Consider the following 15,795-nt stretch of genomic DNA (forward strand, 5'->3'; position numbering starts at 1 on the left):
TGTAAACAAGCAATTTCAATGTCTCTAGAATACAAATCCACTACTACTAGATAGTTTTTACCTCCATTCTCGCACAGGTCCGCCCCGACGGTTTGCCATGGACCAGGGGGAAGAGAAGCTGTGATAAGAGGTTCCTTTCTTTGTGTGGGCTTATGCACTTGACAAAAAACACACTGTGAAACTTTGGCATTAAGATCTGCTGCAATTCCAGGCCACCACACTGACATTTTAGCACGTTCCCTGCATTTGTTTAGTCCTTGGTGCCCATCATGCAATTTGTCAAGAATTCCTTGTCGTAGTGCTGTTGGAATTACAATTCTGTCACCTCTTAGAAGCAATCCCTCAGCCCATGAGAGTGACGCTCGTTCTGTATAATAATCCTTACATTCCTGTGACATGTGATGCGGCCAGACTCCTTTTATGAACTGCTTCACTTTCTGTATCACAGGATCTGCTAAAGTGAACTCACGAATTTCGTTTAGCTTAGGTTCAGACACTGGTCTTGTTCTTATCACTGCTTCTACATAAGCTTGTACTGCCTCTTCTGTGTTAGAGAATTGTAATCCTTCCAGTGGATTACGGGACAGTGTATCTGCCACTACCAGCGATTTTCCCGGCACATATACAGCTTTAATGTTGAACCGCATCAAACGCATCAGTAGACGTTGACAACGCACAGGAGTTTTGTCCAAATCATAAGTGTTAATCAGAGGTACCAACGGTTTGTGGTCTGTTTGCAGTGTAAACTCACCAAGACCCAGCAGATAACAGGCAAGTCTCTCGCATGCCCAAACTGCAGCCAGACATTCCTTCTCGATCTGGGAATATTTCAACTCAGCTGATGACAGTGTTCTAGAACAAAAAGCAACAGGAAGTGTCGTGTTACCGTGGTGCTGTAGCAAAGTAGCGCCTAGCCCAAAGCTGCTCGCGTCAGCAGATACAATGGTAGGTTTTACAATGTCGTAGAAGGCTAAAACTGGAGCTGACGAAAGCATAGCCTTTACGTAGTCGAAAGCTTGTTGTTGTAGCGCATCCCACACCCAAGCTGACTCTTTCTTTAACAGTTCATTTAGTGGGTGCAATGTTGTAGACATTTTAGGCACAAACTTTCCGAGATAATTCACCATTCCCAGCACTTGTCTAAGCTGTGCGACATCTTTGGGACATGGTAGATCTGTGATCGCTTTCACTTTGTCAGGGTCAGGTTTAACCCCATCACTGCTGATGATATGTCCAAAGAAGCGAAGTTCCTTCTTTCCGAAATGACATTTGTCTTTGTTTAGTTTTAGACCTGACTTTTTTATCGTCTGCATTACTTTCTCCAGATTCTTATCATGACTCTCTTTGTCTTTACCGCATACCAAGACGTCATCCATAACTACCACACAGCCCTCGTGTCCATCCAGTAGCTTTTTCATCTCTCTCTGGAAGATCTCAGGTGCTGATGTGATCCCAAAAGGAAGCCTCTGGAAGCAAAATCTGCCTTTCGGAGTGATGAAAGTTGTGAACATTGAACTTTTTGAGTCCAGCGGAATTTGCCAGAAACCTGATGATGCATCGAGAGTTGAAAACACTGTGGCTCCTGCCAGTTTCGTAGAAATGTCTTCCAAAGTCGGCAGCATGAATTTTTCTCTTTTTACCGCTTTGTTGAGATGTTTAAGATCTACACAAATTCGTACTTTTCTGTTTTTCTTTACTACAGGGACCATCGGGGCACACTAATCAGTGGGCTGTGTCACCTCTCGTATAATCTGCATTGTTTGCATCCGCTGTAGTTCCTCGTCAACTTTCTTCATCAATGGAAAAGGTACCCTGCGGGGAGTTGTCAGAATGTATGGCTGTGCGTCCAGTTTCAGCTCTATTTTTACTGGCACGCAACTCAGACAGCCAATTTCCCCAAACACATCCTCTTGAATGTAATGTGCTCTGGCCACCAGTCCCATGGCACAAGCTGCACTTCTACTTAATAGATTGTTAGCATAACGTCCATCCACAACGTAAATCCAGAATTGATGACACGCAGTTTTTCTCGCAGTCTCTGCATAGAATTTTCCCAGCGTTTTGACATAACCACCCGGACTGTTTAGCTTTATACAAGTCTTCATCAGCGACGGCTGTTGTGGGAGACTCTCATATGTGTCATTGGACATGATCGTAATATCCGCTCCTGTGTCTATTTTAAAAGTCACTGCTTTTCCACATACAGGAAGACTCACTAACCAGTCTGATTCTGATGCTCTTTTCTCGATACTGTCCAAAAAGTATGTCTCATTTTCTTCCTCTGCTCCTTTTTTAACATCCACTGCTCTAACAGCTTTGCTAAAACACGCTGTAGCAAAATGTCCTAGTTTGTTGCATTTGCGACACTGTTTATTGTAAGCGGGACATTCACGTGGTCTATGACGCTTATTACAACGTGAACACATCTTTTCTTCTTTGTCTCTCTGTCCTTGCTGTGTCTTTGTGTTTCTTTTCTTACCGGTANAAGACTGAAGCTCGGGGCAGTTTTTAGATACTCTTTGTAGATATGGGAAGTACTTGCAAGCGACATCCGAGCAAAAGAATTTGATATTTCCTTGTGACCTTTCTGCAAGTTTTTTCTGAAGAAAAAGTGGGTATGCAAACATTTCCCCTCGAAACATATTTAAGGCCATGAGGAGAATTCCATGGCGACATACAGCGATTTCTAATCCCTCCTCATCCAGTTTACTGCTTGATTTTTTGGATGATTCTTTTGCAGCTGTCCAGTGTGATGCTCCACACAGTCCTCTCCCTGAAACCTACAGCACACACACACAAACATACACTTATACATATATATATATATTTCATGTTGGGCAAAGCAGATGAATAGTAATTACATGTACTAATGTAGCATCTTTTTTGTGTGTTGTGCGATTGACATTATTTACTCTTGTCTGGGAGCCCAATATATTTCTGGGACAATACTACCCTTCTAAAATTCATAGTAGATGGTTAAGTGCACAGAATGTCATTTGGGACACAACTCACATTTACCTTTACACAACTAATGCCATTTAAATTAACATATCTACTGGATATGTTCCATTTTTTAATTATTTTACTGGATATGTTTAACTAAGTAATGTGTTTTTAGAAATAAACAGTGTAAATAATGTGTAATATTTAAAAAAAAATGTAACAAAGAAAATACCAAGTAAAATCTGTGAACATAATAATAATACTAACGTGATTATTGTTTTTGTGAATAAAGTCCACAAAGCCAGACACCTCCACATCACTCTGTATAAAAAGTTGGTCAAATAGTCCCCTTTTCTCTGTGCTGTTGAATAAAACATTCAAAGCTTACTGTATATTTTTGTTTCATTCAACAAATAAATCAATTGAATAAAAAAACATACCTTGCTGTATTTTTAAAACGATAGTGTTTGCGATTTCCATCAACAGACACAGCTAGCATGTCTGGAGTGCATGCTGGACAAGTGAAAAACTCCTCCTGGCACATCTTCTCCACTTCATATCTTGCTGCAACCCATTCATTGAAACTGCAGCTGAATACATTGGCCGATATTTTTCCACTCTGAAATAAACAGCAAAAAAACCCAGCACTGGTAAAACAGTTTTTCACTGAACAATATGTTTTGTTTTAATCTGTGTTATTTAAAGCGCTCATCTTAGAAAACTGCAATTAGACAAAAACTGTTCACTCATGTCATTAAGGTTAAAAGGCTTGTTTGAAGTCCTTTGCTTTTAATGTTAAGTCAGCATAATATTAAGAAAAACTGTAATTGTCATATTGAGAAATGACTTCATAATACCCAAGTTAAGATATTTAATGTGACAGAAACATAATTAATAGACAAAAAATTATCCTACTGTCAAAGAAATAATTATTTCAAAAAATTACTTACACGACCAAAGAGTTTTGTTTTCTCATCATCCCTGGTGATGCCATTTTCATCTCTCTAAACGAGACAAGCACATCTGTTATACAGTGTACTTGCAGGAATGTTGCCAGGCCAGTAACCACTCGTCTGAAGTTCTGATAAGGATGGCCCGCGTGAATCCACACACAGCACAGGACAAGTGAGGCATGGTAAGGTTGTAACGACCTAAAGAAGGAAAACAAGCTATATGAGATAAGATTTATAAAAGTAATAACTATCTTAAAAATACAGTATATGCCTTTCCATTCATAGTAATCAGGATCATGGGCCTGGCAGAAGAAACAAGGACTGTCCCATTACTGCAATCACAAATACAGGCTGGTATTTCTACAGGCAGCAGTCGAACTGTGCAACACACAGACACACATAAAATATATGATATTAAGAAAATAATCGCATTAATAAGATTAAAATATTATTTTACCAAGTTGTTTAACAGAAATTTGACCAGCTGCCTGCATGAATCCTTTAGAAGGAGGTAAAGGCTGAATAAAGCCTGAGACCAGGGAATCCCTATTATGGAGTGCGAAGAAACTGCCATGCCTTTGCTCATCACAGTCTCCACAAAGAAAAGGATGAGGAAGGCAGTCCCTACAGCGCACAACAGCTGCATTTGACCTGCACTGTTGGCAGATTGAGGACCTTGCCTCCTCCTCTTTCAACATGTTCTCTACAAGAGAAGATCGAACTTCTTTCCATCTCTCTTCCCTTATTGCAGTTCTGATGGCCCAGTCATTGGATGCAGAAGGAGTATGATGATCTTGAATGGGGATATCATTAGCATCATCCTCCTGAGTGTCCAACAGCCTGTGTAGCTCTTCAAGAAGACCATCTAAATCAGATTCATAAAACCATACAAATAATTCATTTATTAAAAAAATCATTACTTGAATGCTATTCACAATGTATGAGTCTGATTCAGTATATACTATACCAGCTGTTACACAGGCTTCTGCAGGGCCAACATCATTTTCAGGAACAAGTGGACCAGCTAAAATATAAGTAACAGAAAGACAGTGAGTAATAGAGTGGCTAAAGGTATATGTAAACACATATTGTCTAGATTTAGAAACATTACCAGAATTTTTGTTGTGGTGGCCACTTTTTCCTATTTACAAAATGAAAGAACAGTTTTTAGACCACATTACTGCATGGCTAACAAGTACATCCAAATACATTTGGACCGTTGAAAATTCTATAGGCTTCATTCTCATATGCATATACAGTAGTACATTATACTTACTTTGACAGTTGCTCTTCTGGCCCTTGGATGTTTGTAAATAACTTCCCCTTGGCTGTCTCTTTTCTCCACTGAAAGGTGGAGGCTGCTTAGAGCTTTGAACTAGTGTCGCCCAGAAGCAGAACAAAAATATAGCTATTGTGATGATGTGGAGTTCACTACATTACCCATACTGCTTGGCGTAAGGGGGTGTTACGTCACATACGGAAGTGGTGTCGGATGGGTGCCGTTAGCCGAGTGTATGTGACATGTGAGCCCAACTCGGGCTGTGTTTAAATAAAGTTATTATTTACATATAACGGTGTGAAGTTATATGACATGGTGTCAGAAGTGCGTCGTACTCGCTAACTCAAGTACCAGAAGATGTCGATGTTTCAAGCTCCGGAGAAGTTTGACTTTAGTCAGCCCGCCACATGGCCCACGTGGATACAGCGTTTCAAGCGATTTAGGATTGCTACAAAGCTGGATAAAGAGGACGAAGAGGTCCAAGTAAATTCACTGATGTATGCTATGGGGAAAGAGGCAGAGACTATATTCGCATCATTTCGTTTCGGGAATCCGGAGGACTCGGGAAGATACGAAGAGGTAGTGGAAAAGTTTAATGGACATTTTGTGCCACGAAGGAATGTCATACATGAGCGTGCATGTTTTCATCAACGTTCACAACAGATGGGTGAAACGGTTGAAGCTTTCGTGAGAGGTTTGTACGAATTGTCAGAAAATTGCGAGTTTGGAACACAGAAGGATGAACAGATCCGAGACAGATTGGTGATCGGAATAAATGATCGTGGAGTGTCACAAAGACTACAGATGGAAAGTGATCTGACCCTGGGAAAGGCAGTGCAGATAGCAAGACAAACGGAACTTGTTAAAACTCAAAATTCTGCAGAAACGACGTCCGCAGAAGTGGCGGAGTTGTACCAGAGGTCGCGCACAACAAAAAACTACAGGTGTGCGTGTTGTGTGTGTGGAGTGTTTTGTGTGTGGGTGTGTCTGTCTTCTGTGTTTTCAACCTTTTCTTGTTTTTGCAGGTACAACTTTGATTGTTTTGCTTATAGTCAATATGTCTCATGTACAGCTGCTTTGTAACAATGAAAATTGTAAAAGCGCTATATAAATAAAGTTGAGTTGAGAGTTGAGTATAGCTGCTTTGTAACAATGAAAATTGCAAACAGTGAGTGGATTTGATTTGTATTCAATATAAATATTTTTTATGATTTGAGACTTTGTTTGTACCTGGACAGGTCTAAACCTGTTGTGTTCAGGGGGCAGTCGTGGCCTAATGGTTAGAGAGTGGGACTCGTGACCGGTTCGATTCCGAGGGCCGGCGGGTAACGACTGAGGTGCCCTTGAGCAAGGCACCTTACCCCTACTTGCTCCCCGGGCGCTGCAGTGACAGCTGCCCACTGCTCCGGGGGTACGTGTGTTCACTACTCTCTGGATGGGTTAAATGCAGAGGTCACATTTCGTTGCCTTGTACCTTCGTACATGTGCAATGACAATAAATTGAATCTAAATCTAAATCTTCTATAAAAAGGCAGTAACACATCACAGAAATTAGATGTCGATAAGTGTGTTGTGGCGAGACCTTGTGTTGCATACGGGACTTTCCACCCACATGTTTTGGTGGATTGTTCCAACCACCATGTGAGTTTCATGGAAATCTGTCTGCTTCATGTGACTTTAAATCCATAAAAGAGGAACTGCAAGTAACTGAAGGAACATGCAATGTTTTTTTATTTCCACCCTAAACTTTTATGTAATGTTGTTTAGAGCGTTAGTACCCTTGGGGCAATTAGCTCAGACTGTCACGGTGCTTCACATACACAACCAACATTTAACACCTACAGTACAGTAAATATTAACATACAAAAACAGAAAAAAAATCTGCAACAATTTGTTACATAAAGGTATCGCTTCAAGCACAAAAGTGAATTCATAACAATTCGTAGAACATCTAATTGCCCTTAGACGTCACCCATTGGGCAGCCTCTCAAAATAACGATGCAAAGGACGTGTCCTGTCTCCTGTTATTCTATGAGCCATCCTCACCACTTTCTGTGCATAATAAGATGTACTTGTAATACTTCGCAGGGGGACGCACAGGAGTTTTGAACACAGAGAGACAGTTAAGAAGAGAGAAAGAAGAAGAAGAGCCAGAGCTCGAGGAGCTTCCAGTGAGGAGAAAAGAAAAAGCCCAGAGCTTATCTTACATTTCCTTTCTACTCATTTATGAAATAAACGCTATAAGTTACTGATGTGCAGACCAATACATGTCAAGTTAAGTTGGTAGCATGTTAGCAAATACGTTATATATTTGGGGCATTGTATCTTCACATTTAGCTTAGCTGTGCATCTATATATTTTTTACATGTTTATGAAACCCAGCGAAGTTAATACTGTACGTGATGGACTTTGAGGAAGAGTTGATGAGTGCTGATGAGCTTCTTGAAAGCTTACGAGCTCAAGAGGTCAAATTAAGTAACATTTTAAAGTGAATTAAAAATGTGTTTCTAATAGCACGTATCAATGCGGATTTCAAAATATTCTCTTAATGTTCACAATTGCTTCTACTTTTTGTTTAATAATATGTACTTAACAGCAATATGAAATGGTTATTTCTTGAACTTCATATCTGTCATATAACTTCACACCGTTATATGTAAATAATAACTTTATTTAAACACAGCCCGAGTTGGGCTCACATGTCACATACACTCGGCTAACGGCACCCATCCGACACCACTTCCGTATGTGACGTAACACCCCCTTACGCCAAGCAGTATGGGTAATGTAGTGAACTCCACATCATCACAATAGCTATATTTTTGTTCTGCTTCTGGGCGACACTAGTTCAAAGCTCTAAGCAGCCTCCACCTTTCAGTGGAGAAAAGAGACAGCCAAGGGGAAGTTATTTACAAACATCCAAGGGCCAGAAGAGCAACTGTCAAAGTAAGTATAATGTACTACTGTATATGCATATGAGAATGAAGCCTATAGAATTTTCAACGGTCCAAATGTATTTGGATGTACTTGTTAGCCATGCAGTAATGTGGTCTAAAAACTGTTCTTTCATTTTGTAAATAGGAAAAAGTGGCCACCACAACAAAAATTCTGGTAATGTTTCTAAATCTAGACAATATGTGTTTACATATACCTTTAGCCACTCTATTACTCACTGTCTTTCTGTTACTTATATTTTAGCTGGTCCACTTGTTCCTGAAAATGATGTTGGCCCTGCAGAAGCCTGTGTAACAGCTGGTATAGTATATACTGAATCAGACTAATACATTGTGAATAGCATTCAAGTAATGATTTTTTTAATAAATGAATTATTTGTATGGTTTTATGAATCTGATTTAGATGGTCTTCTTGAAGAGCTACACAGGCTGTTGGACACTCAGGAGGATGATGCTAATGATATCCCCATTCAAGATCATCATACTCCTTCTGCATCCAATGACTGGGCCATCAGAACTGCAATAAGGGAAGAGAGATGGAAAGAAGTTCGATCTTCTCTTGTAGAGAACATGTTGAAAGAGGAGGAAGCAAGGTCCTCAATCTGCCAACAGTGCAGGTCAAATGCAGCTGTTGTGCGCTGTAGGGACTGCCTTCCTCATCCTTTTCTTTGTGGAGACTGTGATGAGCAAAGGCATGGCAGTTTCTTCGCACTCCATAATAGGGATTCCCTGGTCTCAGGCTTTATTCAGCCTTTACCTCCTTCTAAAGGATTCATGCAGGCAGCTGGTCAAATTTCTGTTAAACAACTTGGTAAAATAATATTTTAATCTTATTAATGCGATTATTTTCTTAATATCATATATTTTATGTGTGTCTGTGTGTTGCACAGTTCGACTGCTGCCTGTAGAAATACCAGCCTGTATTTGTGATTGCAGTAATGGGACAGTCCTTGTTTCTTCTGCCAGGCCCATGATCCTGATTACTATGAATGGAAAGGCATATACTGTATTTTTAAGATAGTTATTACTTTTATAAATCTTATCTCATATAGCTTGTTTTCCTTCTTTAGGTCGTTACAACCTTACCATGCCTCACTTGTCCTGTGCTGTGTGTGGATTCACGCGGGCCATCCTTATCAGAACTTCAGACGAGTGGTTACTGGCCTGGCAACATTCCTGCAAGTACACTGTATAACAGATGTGCTTGTCTCGTTTAGAGAGATGAAAATGGCATCACCAGGGATGATGAGAAAACAAAACTCTTTGGTCGTGTAAGTAATTTTTTGAAATAATTATTTCTTTGACAGTAGGATAATTTTTTGTCTATTAATTATGTTTCTGTCACATTAAATATCTTAACTTGGGTATTATGAAGTCATTTCTCAATATGACAATTACAGTTTTTCTTAATATTATGCTGACTTAACATTAAAAGCAAAGGACTTCAAACAAGCCTTTTAACCTTAATGACATGAGTGAACAGTTTTTGTCTAATTGCAGTTTTCTAAGATGAGCGCTTTAAATAACACAGATTAAAACAAAACATATTGTTCAGTGAAAAACTGTTTTACCAGTGCTGGGTTTTTTTGCTGTTTATTTCAGAGTGGAAAAATATCGGCCAATGTATTCAGCTGCAGTTTCAATGAATGGGTTGCAGCAAGATATGAAGTGGAGAAGATGTGCCAGGAGGAGTTTTTCACTTGTCCAGCATGCACTCCAGACATGCTAGCTGTGTCTGTTGATGGAAATCGCAAACACTATCGTTTTAAAAATATAGCGACGTATGTTTTTTTATTCAGTTGATGTATTTGTTGAATGAAACAAAAATATACAGTAAGCTTTGAATGTTTTATTCAACAGCACAGAGAAAAGGGGACTATTTGACCAACTTTTTATACAGAGTGATGTGGAGGTGTCTGGCTTTGTGGACTTTATTCACAAAAACAATAATCACGTTAGTATTATTATTATGTTCACAGATTTTACTTGGTATTTTCTTTGTTACATTTTTTTTTAAATATTACACATTATTTACACTGTTTATTTCTAAAAACACATTACTTAGTTAAACATATCCAGTAAAATAATTAAAAAATGGAACATATCCAGTAGATATGTTAATTTAAATGGCATTAGTTGTGTAAAGGTAAATGTGAGTTGTGTCCCAAATGACATTCTGTGCACTTAACCATCTACTATGAATTTTAGAAGGGTAGTATTGTCCCAGAAATATATTGGGCTCCCAGACAAGAGTAAATAATGTCAATCGCACAACACACAAAAAAGATGCTACATTAGTACATGTAATTACTATTCATCTGCTTTGCCCAACATGAAATATATATATATATGTATAAGTGTATGTTTGTGTGTGTGTGCTGTAGGTTTCAGGGAGAGGACTGTGTGGAGCATCACACTGGACAGCTGCAAAAGAATCATCCAAAAAATCAAGCAGTAAACTGGATGAGGAGGGATTAGAAATCGCTGTATGTCGCCATGGAATTCTCCTCATGGCCTTAAATATGTTTCGAGGGGAAATGTTTGCATACCCACTTTTTCTTCAGAAAAAACTTGCAGAAAGGTCACAAGGAAAAATCAAATTCTTTTGCTCGGATGTCGCTTGCAAGTACTTCCCATATCTACAAAGAGTATCTAAAAACTGCCCCGAGCTTCAGTCTTTTCTGTCTGTAATGCATGCTAAAGCGCACTCTTGGAAATGTGAGGTATATAACCTTGTGTCAAAATATGTGCATTTAGAAGAAATACACAAACTTACACAAATACACAACTGCTTTTTTTCTTGGATTTTAAAACTAGGTCAAGTATGGTGGTGCCTATCAGGAAGGAGCTGGGTCAACTATTGGTGAAGAAGTGGAACAGGTGAACAGTTTTCTATCTAGGATTGCTATTACTACCAAGTACATGTCGAAATCAGGTATGTTGAATGCAGGTATGATTAATATATACTGACTTTTTATAATATACATACTAAGATATATTTATTTTGTGTGTGTGTACACATGACTCCTATTCCTGTGCAGGTCGTGCAGACATGATTACAATGCAGGCCATGTCCTGGAATAAGCGTAAGCGTCTCAATTTGGGACAGGCTTTAGTTCATAGATATTTAAAGGTATAACTTTCTTCTGTCATATCTTGAAATTGGTATTTCCAAGTTTTACAGATTACGGATTCATAACTAAATTAAATGATGGTTTTGTAATTAGACCTTAAGTTTGGTTTCTTTTAGACTCAAAAAGCTTTGCAAGAGCAACAGTGCATCCTGGGTGCACTAAAGACAGAGCTGGAACTGCATGATGATTGTGTAGTTCATCAGTGGGTTTCAGACGTATAGCAGTGGGCAGACGGTATTATTTTGACTTGCTTTGTTATCATTTTGATCATTGACCGGTACTGAATAAGGTTTCTTTTGTGCAGTTTCTTGTGTAGAAAATGACAGATATGGAAGTGGTGATCTGAAAAGATTACAAGAGGAAATAGAGAGGCTGACAGTGAGCATCAAAAGGCGAACACAGCGTCTGTACAGTCAAACAGGTAAAACATATCACATCATTGGAAATTTACCATGTTATTTTTAAACTATTACAGTTACGTTTGTTACTACAAAAGTAAAAGACGTTACTGTGCTTACTGAATTATAAAACTGAATTCCATTCAGACAGCAACAAGCGTCGCCACTCTTTGCGTCATCGAAGGAATGAGGAAGAGAAGAAGAAGCTGGCTGCTGCAGTGGAAGAATACAACAGCATTGCCGATTCTTCACAGCAGCTTGGTTCAGTTGAAGACTTCTTTGTAGCTGAGACTGTTGCTTGGCCATGGCAAATTCCCGGAAATACTGGTATGCCACAAGTGATCTTACGTTCCTAATTTCATAAACATGTACTTACATTTGTGTAGTGTTATAAAACTGAAACAGGAAGGGACCAGTATTGTTTGTCTTGCTAATTGCCAGAGGTGTGGACTCGAGTCACATGACTTGGACTCGAGTCAGACTCGAGTCATGAATTTGATGACTTTTGACTCGACTTGACAAAATGTAAAGAGACTTGCAACTCGACTTGGACTTTAACATCAGTAACTCGTGACTTCACTTGGACTTGAGCCTTTTGACTTGAAAAGACTTGCTACTTTCCCCAAAACCCAAAGATTAAAAAGTATGTTGACGTGGACCGCTCTATCTCTCTCTGTGTTTATGTGCATCTGTGTGTGTGTGTGTGTGTGTGTGTGTGTGTGTGTGTGTGTGTGTGCTGTCGGCGCAACATCCAATCAATTTAGATCCACGTTGTTTTGATCCGACAGTATCCATCCAATCAAATTGCAGGACAACCAATGAAGAAGAACTGTCAAACAACGCGCCAGTTGGCAAAAATGATACCAAAGATAGTTTCGTTCGGCTATAAAAACTACGAGGTGGTCAACAAAAAACGAACTGCAATATGCAAAACATACGGGCCGAAGATTACAGATGGAGACGCAACAACTTCTAACTTCGTTCGACATTTGAAGTTGCACAAAGAACGGTAAGTTTTGAATGACGCTAACGTTAGCTTATCGGCTAAGTAACTTTGCTAGCTGCATAGTTAAATCAATGAGACTGTAAACTCACTGTTAACGTTACATTGCAAACACGTTAAAAGGATCCCTGGGTATAGAGCGATGTATGGCTTAATATATGAACAATGGCATTGACTTTATAATTGTGAAATAAAAAAAACAGTGTAACTGTCACAGTATTCATAAACTTTGAAAAAATATTTTTACTAGGAGGCCGCTATTTTTTGCGTCAGAATCCGTGATGTCAAATGGTTGCGACCTAAACCTGTTCTCTTTCGCAACAGCGAAGCACACACGTTTTCCATATATAACAGTAAAATATGACACGTAAAACATAAGATCAGATATACAAACACACAGGGACAGTAGGTGGCGGTATGTCCTCTTGACACAAGCCAGCCTGCCAGCCATAAAAGAACGCGTTCAGTATTAGACGTCTGTTCAAAGTGAGCGTGCATTAAATCATAGCTTTAAACTACCGCCTTTGAGACATTTAAGACTATTTAAGACATCAGCATCCACCGTAATCGTATACTTTATACATTATGAGAATATACTGATAAACACAATAATAATGCTTGCGTTTTGGTTATTTATTCTGTATTAGAGCACACGTGAATATTAGCCCCCGTCAGCTAATGACCGAGGGAGAGAAGACAATAACGTTAGGCTACTGATGTTGATAAATCAACATCAAAAAGTCAAAATCTGGATAAAATGCATTGTATAATGGCTAAAACATCGTGTATATGATAAATTCGAAATGATTTTGGTTATTAATATGCATGTTTGTGTTGTTTCTGACAAACAATATTAAAATGTAGGAAAATACACCAAATAGCGTCTTTATTTTCTTTCTTCTTTTAGCATTATATAAAAGCAGGAGCGACAACAGTAAAGGACGAGAGAGAACCAGGCCTGGACTTTACGTTATGTTTTATTATGTGTGACCGGCAGTCGACCGTGAGGGAGCTGCTGGCATTTTACTTTCGTTTTGTTGTTTGTTTATTTTATTAAAGTTTTGTTGTTCAACGTTCGCCGGTTCCCTCCTCCTTCTTCCTTGCTGTGAACATTGTTACACACACATATATAATATATATATATTATCCTACAGAACCTTATATTTACTGAAGAACTGATTAGTGTGTCGGTGTTTAGTTTGGCTGCCTAGCTGTGCTTGCAACCAGTTTACGTCATCGAAAAAGAACATGGCGGCCTCCTTAGGTTAAAATGAGTATTACATTTAGGGTTTTTTTAAGAACTGAAAATATTTGATGTGTTTCTAATGACAAATGCTAGTAGTGTAAGGCTATTACAACGCATTAAGCCACACATCTCTCTATACACCGGGTTCCCTTTAAAGGGACTCGAAAGGACTCGAAACTCAAACTGTAGGACTTGGGACTTGACTTGAGACTTGTCGGTCTTGACTTGGGACTTGACTTGAGACTTGTCGGTCTTGACTTGGGACTTGACTCGGGACTTGAGGGCAAAGACTTGAGACTTACTTGTGACTTGCAATACAATGACTTGGTCCCACCTCTGCTAATTGCTCTTTAGCATTGTATTTTTGTTGATATATCCTTCTGTGTTTTCCAGCTGTTATTTCTACCCTCTCTGACGCTGCACGCAAGGGGCTCCTGTGCATTGTTCGAAAGAAACGACATGATCTGAAACATTTAATGCAGCTTGTAAGGGCAGGCTATATGAACATTTTCAGCCCAGAAGACATGATGTCTGAAGAATCTGAGCTTGAACAGGAAGAGGAAGTACAAAAGGAGCTCTCAGAAAGCAACAGCAGCTCAGATGATGACTAAAATTTACAGTAAATAAGTTGAATATATTAAGGCACATTTAACTTCTGTAAATGGAAAACCAAAAATTCATGATGTATGATGCTAGGTGTTGACTTTACACAATTATGCACTTCATAAACAGATTTTTTTCAGCACAAGTGACATTCTATATGTAACCATGTAATGAGTTTGTAGCGTTTTTCAAAAAATGTTGTTTTCTCTATGCTGCTTTGTGTATCCCCTGCATATAATACTATATGCACATTTTTACACATTAACATGATGATAAAGCACACTTGTTCATCATTTGGTCCTCGATTTATGCTGTTTTAAAGTCAGTAAAGTCTGAATATATACAGTACTGTATGTTTTGTTTCTTTCTTCATTGGTGGGAAAGTTGTTCACACATTTGTGTTTGGTTATTAACCTTTTCAGGAAACATCTCCTGTCCATACTGTTCAAGATGATTTTCCAAATAAATTAATATTTAAACAATTATATGCTACAATTTAGATTTATGAAAACATCATTATATTTATTAAAATGTAAGTACACGGTTAAGAAAATGTAAGGGTGTCTCACAGCCATAGCTAGTATATTTATATAATATGTTTGGCACTGGACTTAACCACAAACCTTATGCTTAAAGTGAACAAAATATAATTGGGATAAGCATAGAGGCCTGTTCTCAACCTTCCAAAAAAGACCACAGGCTTTATTACTTTGGTCATGTTTAGATCTGGAGTCACCCATTTAATCATGGGCTGTTGTAATATTACCGCTCAGAATACCCAAACAGTTCCTATTCATTATTAGGATAACATTTAAAAGTACGAGAACAAAATTCAATTTTTTTGTATGGTGAAATTGCATCAAGACAGCATGAACAGCATAGTAACCTCTTGGTAACAAATGAGCATCTTCAATAAAAATTGGTCTTGTCATACATTGGTAAATTACAAAATAGAGATATCAATGTATAGTCTATACACATACAGAAATATGACATCATTTTAATATTTGAATTAGTGCCCCACTATCCTACTGAGCAGCATGACCCTATAAAAGAGACCACAGAATGCCTCTGATATGCTTTAATTATGGCCAGGGTGTTTCAGACAAATCACAGAAAAAAACAAAATGATTACTTTAAAGAACACTTAACATATGATACATAAGATAGCATGCTGTAATAACATAATTCAACTTTAGTATAATACGTCCCATTCCTAATTCTAATCCTATGTTGCTAACAGCTTTTGAATTGGTTTATTATTAATAATCCTAATATTGGT

General features: G+C 38.5%; 1 protein-coding gene across 1 annotated transcript; it reads left to right on the forward strand.

Moving 5' to 3' along the window:
* Positions 1-9,475: 9,475 nt before the first annotated feature.
* On the forward strand, positions 9,476-14,844 carry LOC130561150 (uncharacterized). The gene is made up of 9 exons (XM_057345310.1): positions 9,476-9,910; positions 9,990-10,083; positions 10,514-10,852; positions 10,947-11,064; positions 11,171-11,262; positions 11,380-11,497; positions 11,568-11,684; positions 11,809-11,988; positions 14,304-14,844. The coding sequence occupies exons 1-6, from the start codon at positions 9,807-9,809 to the stop codon at positions 11,482-11,484; spliced, it is 852 nt and encodes a 283-aa protein (XP_057201293.1). The 5' UTR covers positions 9,476-9,806; the 3' UTR covers positions 11,485-11,497; positions 11,568-11,684; positions 11,809-11,988; positions 14,304-14,844.
* Positions 14,845-15,795: the final 951 nt, after the last annotated feature.

Source organism: Triplophysa rosa, linkage group LG11, assembly GCF_024868665.1.
Source record: "Triplophysa rosa linkage group LG11, Trosa_1v2, whole genome shotgun sequence".
NCBI classification, from domain to species: Eukaryota; Metazoa; Chordata; class Actinopteri; order Cypriniformes; family Nemacheilidae; genus Triplophysa; species Triplophysa rosa.

Coding starts and splice junctions, on each gene's coding strand:
- LOC130561150 (XM_057345310.1), top strand. CDS start 9,807: ATGTGCCAGGAGGAGTTTTTCACTTGTCCAGCATGCACTCCAGACATG. Junction 9,911..9,989: donor CGTTTTAAAAATATAGCGAC/GTATGTTTTTTT, acceptor TTTATTCAACAG/CACAGAGAAAAGGGGACTAT. Junction 11,263..11,379: donor TAGTTCATAGATATTTAAAG/GTATAACTTTCT, acceptor GGTTTCTTTTAG/ACTCAAAAAGCTTTGCAAGA.